This window comes from Salmo trutta, chromosome 35 (assembly GCF_901001165.1).
Source record: "Salmo trutta chromosome 35, fSalTru1.1, whole genome shotgun sequence".
Classification (NCBI taxonomy): domain Eukaryota; kingdom Metazoa; phylum Chordata; class Actinopteri; order Salmoniformes; family Salmonidae; genus Salmo; species Salmo trutta.
The window spans coordinates 15,991,867-16,010,668 of record NC_042991.1 but is presented as its reverse complement, the minus strand read 5'-3'; the positions used below and the strand labels follow the sequence as shown (position 1 = coordinate 16,010,668).

Genomic DNA, 18,802 nt, shown 5'->3' with positions numbered 1-18,802 from the left:
TCGTGTCCCACCCAGAGAAACAAGCACCACCCTGCACCATCGGGCCCCACCAAGAGAAACCAGCACCACCCTGCACCATCGTGCCCCACCCAGAGAAACAAGCACCACCCTGCACTATCGTGCCCCATCCAGAGAAACGAGCACCACCCTGCACCATCGGGCCCCACCAAGAGAAACAAGCACCATCATGCCCCACCCAGAGAAACAAGCACCACCCTGCACCATCGGGCCCCACCAAGAGAAACCAGCACCACCCTGCACCATCGGGCCCCACCCAGAGAAACAAGCACCACCCTGCACTATTGTGCCCCACCCAGAGAAACAAGCACCACCCTGCACCATTGGGCCCCACAAAGAGAAACCAGCACCACCCTGCACCATCTGGCCCCACCCAGAGAAACCAGCACCACCATGCACCATCGGGCCCCATCAAGAGAAACCAGCACCACCCTGTACCATCGGGCCCCACCTAGAGAACCAAGCACCACCCTGCAGCATCGGGCCCCACCAAGAGAAACAAGCACCACCCTGCACCATCGGGCCCTGCCCAGAGAAACCAGCACCACCCTGCACCATCGGGCCCCCCCAAGAGAAACCTGCACCATCGGGCCCCACCCAGAGATATCAGCACCACCCTGCACCATCGGGCCCCGCCCAGAGAAACCAGCACCACCCTGCACCATCGGACCCCATCCAGAGCGGCCAGCTCCACCCTATACCATCAGACCCCATCCAGAGCGGCCAGCTCCACCCTACACCATCGGACCCCATCCAGATTGGACGGCACCCCCCCACCCCACTACCCCCATGCTTACAGGACAACACCCCAATCAGAAGGGACCAACAGTCCAGAAGTGGAACCAAGAATAGAGCAACGTGCTGCAGCCGAGCTAAACCAGGCATCTGCTGAACATAATCTCCTCAAAAATGGATTAATTCCTTTTGTTATTATCATAAATAGAATTATTAGAAATACAACCCATTTATCATTGAGTTCAGTTTTATATAAGCTACCCCAGAAAGGTTTAAAGTTAGCTCATATAAATATATCCAGCCTCATGAGATGAGTAATTTGCGTGTAATGATCATGCTGTTTAATCAGCTTCTTGATATGCCACATCTGGCAGGTGGATGGATTATCGTGGCAAAGGAGAAATGCTCACTAACAGGGATGTAAACAAATTTCTGCACAAAATTAGAGAAATAAGCTTTTTGTGCGTATGGAACATTTCTGGGAACTTTTATTTCAGCTCATGAAACATGGGACCAATACTTTACATGTTGCGTTTTATATTTTTGTTCAGTGTATTTTGAAAAGACAGGAATGCCTAGGGGGAGGTGTTGCTGAATATATTCAGAGCCATATTCCTGTAAAGCTCAGAGAGGATCTCATGACAAATGAAGTAGAAGTGCTGTGATGCAGATCCACCTGCTACTCCTGAAGCCTCTTATTTTAGGGTGCTGCTATAGGCCACCAAGTACAAATTGTCAGTATCTGGAGAATATGTGTGTGATGTTAGATAAGGTCTCTGATGCAAACAGACATTTTTCTACCTAAAAATGGTAAAGCACCCTTTGCTGGCTGTAACAGCTGCCTGTTCATAGTAAACTGTTGGAGAGTGTTGTGTTAGAACAAATACAATGCTAACTACAGACGCTCAGCATGCATATAGGGAAGGGCACCTAACTTGTACTGCATTGACTCAGATGACTGATGATTGACCAAAATAAATGGATAATAAGATGATAGTTGGAGCTGTATTGCTAGATTTCAGTGTTCCGTTTGTTATTGATCCTCATTTGTTATTAAAAAACTATGGCTTTACATTACCTGTCATCGCATGGTTGGAGAGTTACTTATCCAATATAACTCAGTATTCTTCAATGGAAGCTTCTCTAACATCAGATATGTACAGTGTCAGGTCGTTGTCCTGTTGGAAGGTGAACCTTCGCTCCAGTCTGAGAGCAGGTTTTCGTCAAGGATCTCTGTACTTTGCTCTGTTCATCTTTGCCTCAATCCTGACTAGTCTCCCAGTCCCTGCCAGTGAAAAACATCCCTACAGTCTGATGCTACCTCCACCATGCTTCACTGTAGGGATGGTGCCATGTTTCTTCCAGACGTGACGCTTGGCATTCAGGCCAAAGAGTTCAATCTTGGTTTCATCAGAACAGAGAATCTTGTTTCTCATGGTCTGAGAGTCTTTAGGTGCCTTTTGGCAAACTCCAAGCAGGCTGTCATGTGCCTTTTTACTGAGGAGTGGCTTCCGTCTGGCCACTCTACCATAAAGACCTGATTGGTGGAGTGCTGCAGAGATGGTTGTCCTTTTGGAAGGTTCTCCCATCTCCACAGAGGAACTCTGTATATATAAAAAATAAAATGTTTGTAGGATTAGAAATTATGCAGACAATTACATTGATGGAAGCCACAGTCTATCTCCAATATTAAAGCTGATCTAGCCCCCCAAATAAATAAATAATAATGCATGCATGATAGTCTTTCATGGTTGAGAAATTGACTGACTACTTCTCTATTTTTTAATAAGTATTTGTGTGTTGAAAATGCCTAATCACATGCATAATCTATTTGCATACACTTCAAACAGACATACTGTACCTACCCCACCAGACATGCCACTATGGGTTTCTTCACTGTACCCAAACCAAAAACCGATTTAATGCATCGCTCAGTTATGTATAGAGCCATGTCATCATGGAATGTTCTGCCACCACAGGTTACTCAGGCAAAAAGCAAGTTTAACTTTAAAAACAGATACAATATGTTTATCTTAGAGCCTCTCCTCTTTCTAAAGATCTAATTTAACTGTACTGAATATGTATACACAGTGTACAAAACATTAAACATTATTGAGTTTCACCCCCGTTTGCCCTTAGAACAACCTCAATTACCTCTAACCTGTACCCCCGCACACTGACTTGGTACCGATACCCCCTGTATATAGCCTTGTTATTGTGTTACTTTTGATAATTTTTTACTTTAGTTTCTTTGGTAAATATTTTCTTAACTCTTCTTGAACTGCACTGTTGGTTAATGGCTTGTAAAGTAAGCATTTCAAGGTAAGGTCTACACTTGTTGTATTCGGCGCATGTAACAAATAGAGTTTGATTTGAATTAGTTGGGGCATGGACTCTACAAGGTGTCGAAAGCATTCCACAGGGATGCGGGCCCATGTTGACTCCAATGTGTGCCACAGTTGTTAAGTTGGCTGCATGTCCTTTGGGTGGTGGACCGTTCTTGATACAGACGGGTAACTGTTGATCGTGAGAAACCCAGCAGCGTTTCAGTTCTTGACGCACTCATACTGGTGCGCCTGGCACCCACTACCCTGTTCAAAGGCACTTAAATCTTTTGTCTTTCCCATTCACCCTCTGAATAGCAAACATACACAATCCATGTCTCCATTGTCTAAAGGCTTACAAATCCTTCTTGAACCTGTCTCCTCCCCTTCATCTACACAAATTGAAGTGGATTTAACAGGTGATATTATTGTCATTGAAAGAGCAGGTGTTCCTAATATTTTGTACACTGTCAACAGTTTTTTTCTCGTTTTTTTTCTTGTGGTCTTTCCTATATATAACTCTTATTTATTTTGAATTTAATGTACACTTATGATGTTCTTGTCTATTACTGTTCTGTACTTTGTCATGTATTTGTACGTTTTGTGGATGAGTAGTTGCTGCATGTGCAGTAGCTAATGAGGATCCCAATAAACTGAACTTCCTGCCTGCCTGGGTAGCTTTCCATCATTTATGCTTTATTAGTGTGCATCTCAATTTTCTACTGCGTCTTCCTCGCCTTCCCTCCTTTACCCCAACTGTACCGATCTAGCATTAGGGTGGAGGTGCATGGATGGATTGCTTTCACCTGTCCAGTTCTGTCACTAGAAATCACTGTCCTTAGAGTATCTATTTAGCAGCACATTGCACAGGTACTTACAGCACAGTACATTATCATAGGCTCACCCACTTAAAACATGTACCTTCAAACATGTTTTCAGGCTTATGTGCTGTTTGTAAAGAAATGGGTTGGAGATGAGTGGCATTGCTGTGTGAGTCTAGACAGGCACCATGCAACAACACTTAATAGACAGAGATGGATTAACTTTATAAGTTAACAGCTTTTTCATTAGCTCACTCTTTGCCCCAGGAGCATCCTGTGCGCCTGCAGCTGTTGGCTATGTGAAAACACCATCCGGTCCATGCCACACGCATGCACACACGAAAACATGCACAGGCTCGGTAGCATGCATACACTCCGGCTGCTTTATTCATTAGGCATTCCATTGCAGTGTGTGCGTGTGAAAATAAAAACTGTTTTCCGAGGATTCTGATCTCATCGCACCTCTTTGAGCGGTTAACAAATGAGTCAGCAGCAGCAGCACTGACATTAGACCTGATTGGGGTTTGTTCTTTTCTAACTGTGGTGTTTACCCATGCTGTTAGTGTGTCACTTCCTGTTTTCTAGAATCTGGTTGTTGATTACCAGAAGTACCTCTAGCCACAGTTATAAAAATAAAAAAACTGGGTGAGACCCCGTGTTTACTAGCTGCCTGTCTTAAAGGTACAGTACAGGCTGGCAACACACACCATAATGTGTAAAGAGGAGGTAAACAAGCAATAATACAAATGCATAAAAAGGAGAAGGAAAAGGCCTAATAAGAGAAGTTCCGTTTTCTCTGAAACCACCAGGAGAAAGGCCTCAGTTTGCGGTCAACCAGACTGAGAGAATCTGTCTCTCACACGCTTGTCCAAAGTGCTATCATTACTAGCTCACCCTAGGGTTAGCGATAGCGCCGTGTTGTTAATGCTCTTCAGACTGGGCTAGGTTTAGGATTGCACTGACCAAGGCTGACAGAGTATTGTCCTTTCTGATGTGATATGCTCTCTCTCTCTCTCTCTCTCTCTCTCTCTCTCTCTCTCTCTCTCTCTCTCTCTCTCTCTCAGGAGAGTACATAAAGACTTGGAGACCCAGGTATTTCTTGCTGAAGAGCGACGGTACATTTATCGGGTACAAGGAGCGACCGCAAGACGTCGACCAACTGGAGACGCCACTCAATAACTTCTCAGTAGCACGTAAGGCAACCCTCTGACACTCTCTGCCCTAACCACAAAATGTAACCAAATAATTGTGCAGTGTTTCTCAACTCTGGTCCTCGAGTTCCTCCGAGGTTCCACATTTTTGTTCTAGCCTTGCACTACACTCTATGCATCCCTGATGTTTCACTTGACCGCGTGACATATCTCTCGCTCGCTTCCCGTCTTTCTCTCCCTCGCTCTTTCTTCTTCCTTATGACCAGCAGAATGTCAGCTGATGAAAACAGAGCGTCCTAAGCCCAACACATTCATCATCCGCTGCCTGCAATGGACCACTGTCATAGAGCGCACCTTCCACGTGGACAGCCCAGAGGAGAGGTAGATTGCACACACAAGGCTCTATTTTAACGAACCTAACATAATGGTCAATCGTAGCGCTGGTGGTTGGGTCAGGGGTGTGTCTGAAATACTTTAGCTATTTTCACAACCAGAATTATGGGCGCAGTAGCTGACGGTGTCGCGAAAGGGCTGGGTTTTGATTAATAAGTAAGTTGTGGGTGTGTCTAGGCTTGATCCCTCACTGGCCAACCGGAATGTGCTCCATGGCTAAATATGTGGTTGCTTCAAGTTGTGTATGTAAAGAATTTTATGTATTGTGTTTTCACAACTCCAATTTGAGTGTTAGTCTGTTATAGCCTAGTTTGTTAAATAGCCTACAGAAACAAAAAAAAACAAATGTAGGCCTATCCCATATTTGCTAAATATGTTGAGCATATTTGCAGTCCACATTGTTCTAAGAAATTGCACGGCTTCAAAATGGATTTACACTGAAATAGGCCTACTGTAAAATGCATTATGTCTGAGCCATGGACATGCCAAACATTGTCAATAATCAATATTAAATTAATTATTGATGAGACCTAAAAAGACAGTGAATAATTCTAATAAAACATTTTTTAAACAAAAAATAACAACTTGTTTTAAATAGGCTGTCTAAATACAGTTACAGGCACCATAATTGTTCCACGTGGGCATATGATATTAGGCCTAAGACGACGTAGACTATGGAGGGTTTTACCCACATCCAAACTTTTCATAGGAGCTGGAAGAAGATCAACTATAAGGAGAAAGTGGGAATGTCCACTCATCATTATACTGCTCCCAAATACACAGTACCAGTCAAAGGTTTGCACACACCTACTCATTCAAGGCTTTTTCTTAATTGTTTTACTATTTTCTACATTGTAGAATAATAGTGAAGACAACAAAACTATGAAATAACACGTATGGAATCCTGTAGTAACCAAAAAAGTGTGAAAGAATATCAAAATATATTTTATATTTGAGATTCTTTAAAGTAGCCACCCTTTGCCTTGATGACAGCTTTGCATACTCTTGGCATTCTCTCAACCAGCTTCATGAGGTAGTCACCTGGAATGCATTTCAATTAACAGGTGTGCCTTGTGAAAAGTTAATTTGTTGTGATAAGGTAGGGGTGGTATACAGAAGATAGCCCTATTTGGTAAAAGACCAAGTCCATATTAGGCAAGAACAGCTCAAATAAGCAAAGTACAGTCCATCATTACTTTAAGACATGAAGGTCAGTCAACACTGAAAATTTCAAGAACTTCGAAATTTCCTCAAGTGCAGTTGCAAAAACCATCGAGCGCTCTGATGAAACTGTCTCTCATGAGGACCACCACAGGAAACGAAGACCCAGAGTTACCTCTGCTGCAGAGGATAAGTTAATTAGAGTTACCAGCCTCATAAATTGCAGTCCAAATAAATGCTTCACAGAGTTTAAGTAACAGACACATCTCAACATCAGCTGTTCAGAGGAGACTGTGAATCAGGCCTTCACAGTCGAATTGTTGCAAAGAAACCACTACTAAACGACACCAATAAAAAGAAGAGACTTGCTTGGGCCAAGAAACATGAGCAATGGACATTAGACAGGTGGAAATCTGTCCTTTGGTCTGATGAGTTAAAATGAGATTTTTGGTTCCAACTGCCGTGTCTCTGCATGTGTGATTCCCATATGTGATGACATGGAGCAGTTGGTTTTGATGGTGTGCTTTGCGGGTGACTGTCTGTGATTTATTTAGAATTCAAGGCAAACTTAACCAGCATGGCTACCACAGCATTCTGCAGCGATACGCCATCCCATCTGGTTTGCGCTTAGTGGGACTATCATTTATTTTTCAAAATGACAATGACCCAATACACCTTCAGGCTGTGTAAGGGCTATTTGACCAAGAAGGAGAGTGATGGAGTGCTGCATCAGATGACCTGGCCTCCACAATCACCCGACCTCAACCCAATTGAGATGGTTTGGGATGAGTTGAACAACAGAGTGAATGAAAAGCAGCGAACAAGTGCTCAGCATATGTGGAAACTCCTTCAACACTGTTGGAAAAGCATTCTTCATGAAGCTGGTTGAGAGAATGCCAAGAGTGTGCAAATCTGTCATCAAGGCAAAGGGTGGCTACTTTGAAGAATCTCAAATATATTTTGACTTGTTTAACACTTGTGGTTACTACATGATTCCATACAGTGGGGCAAAAAAGTATTTAGTCAGCCTCCAATTGTGCAAGTTCTCCCACTTAAAAAGATGAGAGAGGCCTGTAATTTTCTTCATAGGTACACGTCAACTATGGCAGACAAAATGAGAAAAATAATCCTGAAAATCACATTGTAGGATTTCTTTATGAATTTATTTGCAAATTATGGTGGAAAATGAGTATTTGGTCACCTACAAACAAGCAAGATTTCTGGCTCTCACAGACCTGTAACTTCTTCTTTAAGAGGCTCCTCTGTCCTCCACTCGTTACCTGTATTAATGGCACCTGTTTGAACTTGTTATCAGTATAAAAGACACCTGTCCACAACCTCAAACAGTCATACTCCAAACTCCACTATGGCCAAGACCAAAGAGCTGTCAAAGGACACCAGAAACAAAACTGTAGACCTGCACCAGGCTGGGAAGACTGAATCTGCAATAGGTAAGCAGCTTGGTTTGAAGAAATCAACTGTGGGAGCAATTATTAGGAAATGGAAGACATACAAGACCACTGATAATCTCCCTCGATCTGGGGCTCCACGCAAGATCTCACCCCGTGGGGTCAAAATGATCACAAGAACGGTGAGCAAAAATCCCAGAACCACACAGGGGGACCTAGTGAATGACCTGCAGAGAGCTGGGACCAAAGTAACAAAGCCTACCATCAGTAACACACTACGCCGCCAGGGACTCAAATCCTGCAGTGCCAGACGTGTCCCCCTGCTTAAGCCAGTACATGTCCAGGCCTGTCTGAAGTTTGCTAGAGAGCATTTGGATGATCCAGAAGAGGATTGGGAGAATGTCATATGGTCAGATGAAACCAAAATATAACTTTTTGGTAAAAACTCAACTCGTCATGTTTGAAGGACAAAGAATGCTGAGTTGCATCCAAAGAACACCATACCTACTGTGAAGCAGGGGGGTGGAAACATCATGCTTTGGGGCTGTTTTTCTGCAAAGGGACCAGGACGACTGATCCGTGTAAAGGAAAGAATGAATGGGGCCATGTATCGTGAGATTTTGAGTGAAAACCTCCTTCCATCAGCAAGGGCATTGAAGATGAAACATGGCTAGGTCTTGCAGCATGACAATGATCCCAAACACACTGCCCGGGCAACGAAGGAGTGGCTTCGTAAGAAGCATTTCAAGGTCCTGGAGTGGCCTAGCCAGTCTCCAGATCTCAACCCCATAGAAAATCTTTGGAGGGAGTTGAAAGTCCGTGTTGCCCAGAGACAGCCCCAAAACAGAGGAGATCTGCATGGAGGAATGGGCCAAAATACCAGCAACAGTGTGTGAGAACCTTGTGAAGACTTACAGAAAACGTTTGACCTGTGTCATTGCCAACAAAGGGTATATAACAAATTATTGAGAAACTTTTGTTATTGACCAAATACTTATTTTCCACCATAATTTGCAAATAAATTCATTAAAAATCCTACAATGTGGTTTTCTGGATTCTTTTTTCTCATTTTGTCTGTCATAGTTGAAGTGTACCTATGATGAAAATTACAGGCCTCTCTCATCTTTTTAAGTGGGAGAACTTGCACAATTGGTGGCTGACTAAATACTTTTTTGCCTCACTGTATGTGTTATTTCATAGTTTTGAGGTCTTCACTATTATTCTACATGTAGAAAATAGTAAAATTAATAAAAAGCCTTGAATGAGTAGGCGTGTCCAAACTTTTTACTGGTAATGTGTACATATAGCTATAGCCTGCCATTGATATGCTTTGCTACGTGAAAGGTAAACAAACGGGCAAATATAGCCTACAAGCGGATTAAGCACCACGGACAGTGATCAGATCTCCCACAATTTGACAGTTTGGTCCGGCAGAGGAAAGTGGAAGATTTTTTGATCAACAAAAAAACAATAAGCAGTCTTTTTCAATAACTTGATGTTCCTAAACAGGCTTCCTACAGTTACTGACACCTTTCATGCGCATTGTACATAATGAGTCCAAACTTTTCACAGAAGCTGAAAAAAAGAATGTCCAGAATAAATAAAAAAGGAGAAGTTCTGTGACTGTTTTGCTGCTCTGATATTTGAATAAAACATTAGTGATGTACACTAATGTAAGGCTACTGTGTGTGCCTCCGCTGGCTAAATCAATGCCGTAACCAATTGAGTTAGCGCTAAGACCAAATTTTGGTTGGCCTTAAATATCCCTAGTTTCACTGTGATTGGCTTATTGGCGCATCTTAAATATTTCCATCCCTCCCACCTCAGCGCAAGCGAGCTGATGTGAGACAGGTAAATGTCCAAACCTGGCCTAAGGGGTGGAAAATGAAAGTGCGTCAGTTTTTACTTGACGAAATTGCAAACTAATGTTCATTTGACACTTGCGCTTCCTTAGCACCAGCCGAAAATAGAGCCCGTAGAGTCATCCCCTGTCACGTTCGTCATAAAAATAATCGGACCAAGGCGCAGCGTGAGTAGCGTTCCACATAATTTATTATAAAGTGAAACGTAATGCAAAATACAAAACAAATAAAGAATAGACGAACCGTGACTATAATACAACTATACATAAACAATATCCCATAACCCCCCAGTGAAAAACAAGCTACTTAAGTATGATCCCCAATTAGAGACAACGATTACCAGCTGCCTCTAATTGGGAATCACACCAATCACCTAAACATAGAAAAACTAAACTAGAACCCCACATAGAAAATAACAACTAGGAAAAAAAACCTGTCACGCCCTGACCGACTCTACCATAGAAAATAAAAGCTTTCTATGGTCAGGACGTGACATCCCCCTCTGGTTCCTTCCATCCTTAGGGAGCAGTGGACGAAGGCCATCCAGGAGGTGGCTGATGGGCTGCAGAAACAGGAGGAGGAGAGGATGGACTCCTCGCCAGACCCCATGGACATGGAGATGTACCTCACCAAACCCAAACTTAAAGTGGTGCGTACACCCAACCCTAGCCCTAACCCTTTCTACTCAGCATTTTGTGTTACTTTAATACAAGACAAATACCAGCGGCAGGGTTTTAGATATGGTCAAATAAAGTTAATCCAACTCTTTGTTCTCAACTCCTAGACTATGCCCGACTTTGAATACCTCAAGCTCTTGGGAAAAGGCACTTTTGGGAAGGTTATCCTGGTGAAGGAAAAAGCCACAGGAAAATACTACGCTATGAAAATCCTCAAGAAAGAAGTGATTGTGGCGAAAGTGAGTAGACGAGTGTGTGCGTGTGTCTTTGTCTCAGTTTGTGTCTGCACATACTGGTATTTCCTTTACTTGGATCAAGCTCATCTCCTTAGTCTTCTCTAGGATGAAGTAGCGCACACTCTCACTGAAAACAGAGTACTGCAGAACTCCAAACACCCCTTCTTAACGGTGAGAGACCATTCCATTGGTGTGCATCAGCAAATGTGTTCCCTCTGTTTACTTTTACCCTAATATAAATGGGTAGCATTGTGTTTCTTAAACGTTTTCCTTCTCCTTACCATTAAGGGTCTGAAGTACTCCTTCCAGACGCCTGACCGCTTGTGTTTCGTTATGGAGTATGCCAATGGAGGAGAGGTGAGTACTGTGTTGCATTTTACCCGGGGTATAGACCTTATCAGTGAGGTGAAATACTCTGAACCTTGCAGATGAACTGTAATGAATAGAACAGACATGGCTCCTTAATCTACATGTAAGACAATTGATGGGAGTGAACTTAATACTAGTAAGGGTGAGGGGAAATGGGTCGGATTTATGTGACCGTAAATGTAATTGACACAATCGCCATCTCCTTCCACCTAGCTGTTCTTTCACCTATCACGAGACCGTGTGTTCTCCGAGGAGAGGGCCCGGTTCTACGGAGCGGAGATCGTGTCGGCGCTGGACTACCTCCACTCGGAGAAGAACGTGGTTTACAGGGACCTGAAGGTAAGTTAAGGAGTCGGAAAACATTTCGCAATGGAAAATAATAATATGTGTTCTTATTGGAACCTCCCTAACTCTCTCTCTACTGTAGCTGGAAAACCTGATGCTGGACAAAGACGGCCACATCAAGATCACAGACTTTGGCCTGTGTAAGGAGGGCATTAAGGACGGGGCCACCATGAAGACCTTCTGTGGGACGCCAGAGTACCTGGCCCCCGAGGTAAACGCCTACCCATCAACCCTGTTCTTCCACTGATAGAAAGCTATCATCAGAACCACTAACATAGAAGTTAAGGGTTTGAAAGCCCTTCCAGAGGATCTACTAGCCACCTGTACATGACACTCATGTTCTACCTCCCCCTTTCCTAACACACAGGTGCTGGAGGACAATGACTACGGTCGTGCTGTGGACTGGTGGGGTCTGGGTGTGGTCATGTATGAGATGATGTGCGGTCGACTGCCCTTCTACAACCAGGACCACGAGAAGCTGTTTGAGCTGATCCTGATGGAGGAGATCCGCTTCCCTAGGACCCTGGGGCCCGAGGGAAAGTCCCTGCTCTCTGGTCTGCTCAAGAAGGACCCCAAGCAGAGGTAAGACAGGGTGAAGTATGTTTCTGCATGTGTATGCGGTGGCGTTACATACCCAAGCAAGAAAACCAAAAATGGCGCTAAACAGAAGGGGGAACTAACAAAGAGTCACTGACCAACAACCAAAACGAAACGGGGGGGTTTAGGAGCAACAACAACTGGAACCTAAAAGATGTCCACTAAATTTGCCCAAGAAGAGGCAAAAAGATAATCTCACACATAACTTAAAGATAGGAAGCAAACGAAAAAGGTGGAGCAAAATTAGATCAGGGAAATGAGACAAATGAATGTTTTTCTAGAAATCAAATAGGGAGAGCCAAATAAAGGTGTTGACCCTCCACTTCTCTCAAGACAACTGGAGCGCTGGGCCAGCCACTCTTAAATAGCACCTGAGTCAGCACAGATGAAACGCCTTCCCACTAATGAGATGGCAACCAGCACAGGTGTAACACAGACTAAGGTAACACCAATCGGAGCGCCCTACGTGCTAACGACCAATACGTGCTAAAGCCGTCCTCCCCTCTGTATAGCACTTTGTGACATCGGCTGATGTAAAAAGGGCTTTATAAATACATTTCATTGATTTGATTGATTGAAAGTACAACCTCAAAACACCTTGCTTTTAACAATGGTCATTCAATAAATGAAGTGCTATGGCAGCCTGAAAACAAATGGCTTTTAACTATAGGTAAAGTAGTGCAAGACACTGAGTCAGTGTGTGTGTGTGTGTGTGTGTGTGTGTGCCTCTCTTTAGGTTAGGTGGAGGGCCTGATGACGCCAAGGAGATAATGCAGCACAAGTTCTTCGCTGGGATCGAGTGGCAAGACGTGTATGAGAAGAAGGTATCGTATCCTTAGCTTTCTATGTGTTCTCATCGCAGGAGGTCGGAGCTACCTTAACTGGAGAGGACGAGCTCGTTGTAATGGCTGGAGCGGAATAAGTGAAATGGTATCAAATACATCAAACACAGGGTTCCCATGGGTTTGATGCCATTCGCTCCGTTCCAGCCATTATTATGAGCTGTCCTCCCCTCAGCAGCCTCCACTAGTTCTCATTGTTCTTGGTTATGACAAGTGTTATGACATGTAGGTGCCCACTATCATGACTCCTTCCTTTTCTTCTCAGCTGGTCCCACCCTTCAAGCCCCAGGTCACCTCGGAAACAGACACCCGCTATTTTGATGTGGAGTTCACCGGGCAGACCATCACCATCACGCCTCCAGGACAAGGTACCCTCCCTCCCCTTATATATTTTGTATGTTAAGCATATGGGGCGGCAGGTAGCCTAGTGATTAACCGAAAGGTTGCTGGATCGAATCCCTGAGCTGACAAGGTAAAAATATGTCGTTCTGCCCCTGAACAAGGTCGTTAACCCACTGTTCCCCGGTAGGTGGTCATTGTAAATAAGAATTTGTTCTTAACTGACTTGCCTAGTTAAATAAAGGTAAAATAAAAATCCACTTATGGAAACACAACATCGCTATCAGCGAAGATGATTGGAGATATGGACTATCCTGTCTGATATCTTGTATTTCTGTAGGTTAACAGAGAAGTGGCGTACGGTGGTAGTTTATGCAAAGGACTCTATAAACAAAAACACGTGCAACGCATCGATCTACGAGACTTCCAAGAGGATCAGCCTATTTTCTGATACTGAGTGCAGTAATTTGTGCCCCCCCGGGCCATATGTTTGACACCCCTGCTTTAAAGAGTTGATGGATGTATAGCACAATGACTACCCCTAGTGGGCTTAGTAGCTTTCATACTACTAGTTGAACCACAATTTGACTTAACTGCTTTGTTACTGAGTTTTATTATTTTGGAACGTGAATGTCAGTTTTGAATTAATTACGCTTTAACTCTCTTTCTCTAACTTGCCCTCTTTTTCCTTCCCAGATGACAGCATGGAGTCTTTCGACAGCGACAGGAGACCCCACTTCCCCCAGTTCTCCTACTCTGCCAGTGGAACAGCCTGAACCTAAACCGAAGCCTAGACCCCCTCTACCCTCTCCTCACCCTCTTATGGACCATACTGCTCTCACCCTAATGCCCCAATCTCTGAACAGAACTCATCCTCATAGGCCATCTATGACCTCACTCATGTTTATCTTCTTTTTTGTCTGTTTGTTCTGTAATTGTTGGGGCACATCTCAATTGTCTAGCTTGGCTTCTTAGCCTGTTCTCCTCTTCAGATGAGTCCAGGGGAGGAGAGGAGACAAGGAGTGGAAGGCCACCTTCGACTATTGAGTCTCCCTTGGTGTCACCAGTGTTTCAAATACTGTACTTGTGTTGCTTAGAGGGGAGGAGTCGGTTGCCTGCCAATAGGAACACACTTGGACTAGAGGTCAAAAGTCACTAAGATTCAGTGGTGACCGGCCAACCTAATTCTTCATGGCAACATGATTTTCTGTCAATGATACATATGCAGCTAGCCTCAAAAGGAAAAAAGAGAAGCACAGTTATACACAATCTCTGAAAATGAGCTTTTTAAACGGTACACTATCTATTTCTACAAATGATTAGCTTTATATTTTGATGGAGCAAAGGAAACATCATAGCGTGATCTTTAGAAATAGTCCTCCTTCTTCCCATCTTCTACTAGCCACCACTGCCATTGTGCTCTCAAAGACTCACAGATATTCAGAGGTTTGCGAGAGGTAACACTAAAGCTCCACACCTGGGTTGTGTTCAGTAGGGCACCACAAAGCAAAACGTTTTGAAAATGAAAATATGTGTTCTTATTAAACAAGTTCCCGTAGCACAGGGATGGGCAACTTTGGTGAGGGTGGGGGCCACAAAAAATCGGAACTCATCACGAGGGGCCGCAGTGGCTCGCGGGTCTGCTTACCCACATCCATACCCACGCATGCAGTCAGTCCGGCCCTAGCCTTTTGGGGGACCCTAAGTTAGAATTGCAGTTCATTTCCTGCAATTCTACACATTTTGCCTTGGGGAGGAGAGGATTTTTCAGCTTTACAGCTAATTTGCTGCTATTCTACACATTTTGCCATAGGGTGGAGAGATGTTTTTAATATGCAGTTTTGCAGTTTTTAATATATCTGAGTGAGAGTGACTAATAAAATCAATGGGGGCCCCCCGGCCGTTAAATTTACCATAATTACTACAAGTTTAGAAAGCTGGCTAGACTAACTACCAATCTAAAATATCTTAGCTGACATGGGCAAATTGAGGGACTGTCAGTGACTGACATAACAAGAGAAACTGCTTATGCACAACCAAATTTAGAAATTGCACCTTGTGTATTCTACTATTGTTACTCTAAACAATAAGATACTTTGTTTTTGGAAAGTTGCCCATCCCTGCCGTAGCACCTCCTGTTTGCTTTCTCCTATTTTGTGACTTCTGAACATGACCCTGCTGTCTCTCACCTCTCAAATGTTGATCCTCCCAAACACACACACCTTCTAGTAGCAGTGAGGACTAGAGTACTGAAATGGAGTCTATCGAATGATCTGTTATTCTACTTTTCTTCAGTGTTACTGGCCTCCCTCGCCTTCTGGCCTAAGCTTTCCTTAGAGTGACTACAGTACAGTGAAAGTTTGGTGTACAGGATCACACCACCTGTGAATTGGCGTGGCGCAGAGTGAAATTTACAAAACGGTGTGTGGATTATAAAGGACATTTTTGTGGGGGGTTGGTGTATCTGGTTACCTTTAAGATTTGGGAAATAGGTTGTTTTCATGCGAATAGCAATCTTGGTATTCCGGTACAACTCAGCGGGCAAAAGTTCCTGCTGCAACCACAGTAGGGAAGATGGGTATTTTCCTGATACATATTAGGTTGTATGGTGAAATGACTGGATGTACGTACTTGTTTCGTTAGAAAGGCCACTATATCCATTTACCCATTAAACAAATGGGCTCTGTTGAAATCATGTGTAAGGAACCCTTTTGTTGGTTTATATTTCTCTATTAAAGCTATAGACATATACAACTTCAAAGTACATTGAGATAGCTAATAAAAGTCACTTTTTATATTTAGCAGAGAACCATGCTCGTAGACCTGTTAGCTGCTAGCTACATGTTGATAATAGAAATCAACTTTAAAAAAAATGCGTTTTTCTACCAGCATGCCATTGAATGCTGACACATGCATGGCTTAAACAACAGAAGAGTCTGAAGCTCGCCTGTAAAGATTTTAAAACGATTTACCAATCAAGCAGTTGCTCCACAAACATCTGGTATTGAGAGCACAGGTCACAGTCCGAACAATGTATAACAAAACTCTTACCAGCCATGTTCCAGTACATATTCTGAAGACCCTTAGCTTGGTGGACAGTTTCTGTATACTGTGGGAAGACTACCTGGTCTAAGTAAATGTAATTGTGCAATAACATAGGGCTGTGGTATGAGGAAAGAAGGAGCAAACATATTTGTGACTGGAATCCTCGTGAGGGTAGATGGGATAGGTGGCTGGGCAATGCTGATACAAAATGAATGGTTTGAAATGAATGTCTTTCTTTTAGCTAGAACTGTGACCAAAGTCTTGTTTAGTTTGTGTGAGATTTACAACCTCGCCCTGACCCTTAACCTTACCGGAGTCGCACTGACTGATAACTGGGGGATATGATCATCTGAAAGGCATGCTCATGTACTGATACGAACCTTTGGAATTGAGTGTACAAAATGAATGGTGTGAATGTTCTGTTCTACCAACGACCTTCTCTTTGCTGTTAGATTCTCAACAGGTAGCCTATTATTTGTTTGTACGTTTAATTGTTCTATTGTTTTGCGATCCTTTCCAGTTATTGGGTGTTTTCTCCCCAATGCTTTTAGCATCACCTCACTGAGGTCACTGTTACAGTACCCTTTAAGACAGACAGCTACTGTACATAGACAGTTACTGGTGCAGCGAAACACACCAAACAGGCTGTTACTATCCACCATCAAGGAAGGATGACTATGTATTTGTGTGTGTACACAAGCGATTGTGCGGACAGGTCTGTGAGGCCAACAATTCAATGCATTTGTATCAGTGATTTGTCACAAACTCACTGGCTATGTATGGTATGTTAGTCAAGGAAAACAAATGAGAAGCTTACCTTTTTACATATTAAATCAAAAATATTTGAGACGTAAATACCTCAATGGTCTTAATTGAATCCAAGTGAGGATATCCACATTTTGCTAATGGTAACTTACGTTGTGTCCAGATATTCTAGGTTTGTTAAGTGTTAAGGCCTTATTTAATTTGAAGTTAGTTGAAACCCCTCTGAATATAAATTATTTATTTAGGAAATGGTTCAAAATGTTCACTGAACAATACAATACAATTAATAATTAATGTTAAAGAAATGATAAATGAATGTAAAACATTTAATTTTGTTGACCCATTACAGTTTTGTATATTTACTTATTTTTTTACTTCCTTATTGTGAAATCATTGACCTAATTGTTGCTTATCGACCGGTCCTTCCCTGGTGATTCACCATGTAAGTTCGGGGGGGGGTTAGAAAATGTTAAAGAATTTATATTTAAGTTATTTCATTCCCTTTGATGCCCCCTTTGTAGATGAGAAACTGAACAATTGAATGCACCAGCTTTTGTGAACAAAGAACCAGTGTAGGCTGCTGAAGGGAGGACGGCTCATAATGGCTGGAACGGATCTAATGGAATGGCATCAAACACATGTAAACCATGTGTTTGATGTATTTGATACCATTCCACTGATTCCGCTCCAGCCATTACCACGAACCATCCTCCCCAATTAAGGTGCCACCAACCTCCTGTGCAAAGAATGTTTTCCTTTGCTGTGTGGGCATAAATGTGGCATTATTTTTCATTGGAATTCAGAAATAAAGACTTTTTGGACTAATATTATGATTTTGATTTGTTCAATTCACTCAAGCTCCCCACTTGTATAAAGAGTATATCAAGTAGCCTACAAATATTGTCCAGCACATGATTTATTGGCTCATCCTCTGGATCTCTGTATTGGGCTGACAGTGGCGGCCCAGAGCCAAGTGCAGATTGCCCAGGCCAGCCCAGGATAGGGAGCAGAGGTCCAGGGAGACAAACCCAGGTTTTCCGGGGTCCAGCTGTGAGCCAAGCTCGGTTCTGGAGCTCCATGTTGAGGGAGCAACACAGCCAATTGCTGAATTCTCAGTTGGCCCCTAGCCCTTATCCTAAAAAAAAAAACAATCCTGTAGATTTCAAGGACATTTTGCATTACATTTGGGATGTTATTTCTTCAGTTAGTTCAAGGAAACTCTATTTCAGCAAAGCCATATTTGGCATGCATAGTGCGCCATCTTCTGGCTCAAAAGGCTATGCAGTTTATTATTGAATGTAGTAAATAGTGAAGGTTGCATTATTTGCCGTTAATCCTAATCAAGATAGGCCTATCTTGGATAAAGCGTAATAATAACAAGATCACAAAATAAGAACACACATGAAAAGGTTAAGAATTAGATTTTTTTGGGGACATAATGGACAAATTAAGCATCTAAATCATCCATGAGATGATAGTTTTACAGGAAGTTGATTTGAATTCATTATTTATAATTGACCATTTAACAGAAATTACACCAGTTTCAATAGCCTCCTGTAGGCTACTATGTAATCAAGGGCGTGGATTTACAGGCTATCCAAAAGCGCGAGGTACAGACATGTAGTTTACCAGGCCTACCTGGCTGGGATGAGAAGGCACAGTCAATATCCGTAATAATAACACACTTTTGCAACATTTTAATTCCTATCAGCA

General features: G+C 42.9%; 1 protein-coding gene across 3 annotated transcripts in view; it reads left to right on the top strand.

Moving 5' to 3' along the window:
* Window positions 1-17,916, top strand: part of LOC115174699 (RAC-alpha serine/threonine-protein kinase) — a 37,407-nt gene extending 19,491 nt beyond the window's left edge. The window contains exons 3-14 of one of the 3 annotated variants that reach the window (XM_029733489.1): window positions 4,963-5,091; window positions 5,319-5,430; window positions 10,397-10,523; window positions 10,659-10,790; window positions 10,893-10,958; window positions 11,076-11,144; window positions 11,370-11,495; window positions 11,584-11,712; window positions 11,869-12,083; window positions 12,835-12,922; window positions 13,206-13,308; window positions 13,976-17,916. In XM_029733489.1, the coding sequence (XP_029589349.1) occupies window positions 4,963-5,091; window positions 5,319-5,430; window positions 10,397-10,523; window positions 10,659-10,790; window positions 10,893-10,958; window positions 11,076-11,144; window positions 11,370-11,495; window positions 11,584-11,712; window positions 11,869-12,083; window positions 12,835-12,922; window positions 13,206-13,308; window positions 13,976-14,055 (1,376 nt within the window). In that variant the 3' untranslated portion in view covers window positions 14,056-17,916. Of the gene's footprint in view, window positions 1-4,962; window positions 5,092-5,315; window positions 5,431-10,396; window positions 10,524-10,658; window positions 10,791-10,892; window positions 10,959-11,075; window positions 11,145-11,369; window positions 11,496-11,583; window positions 11,713-11,868; window positions 12,088-12,834; window positions 12,923-13,205; window positions 13,309-13,975 lie in introns of those variants that run through there. The other 2 variants (XM_029733488.1, XM_029733490.1) reach the window with 2 other exon arrangements.
* Window positions 17,917-18,802: the final 886 nt, after the last annotated feature.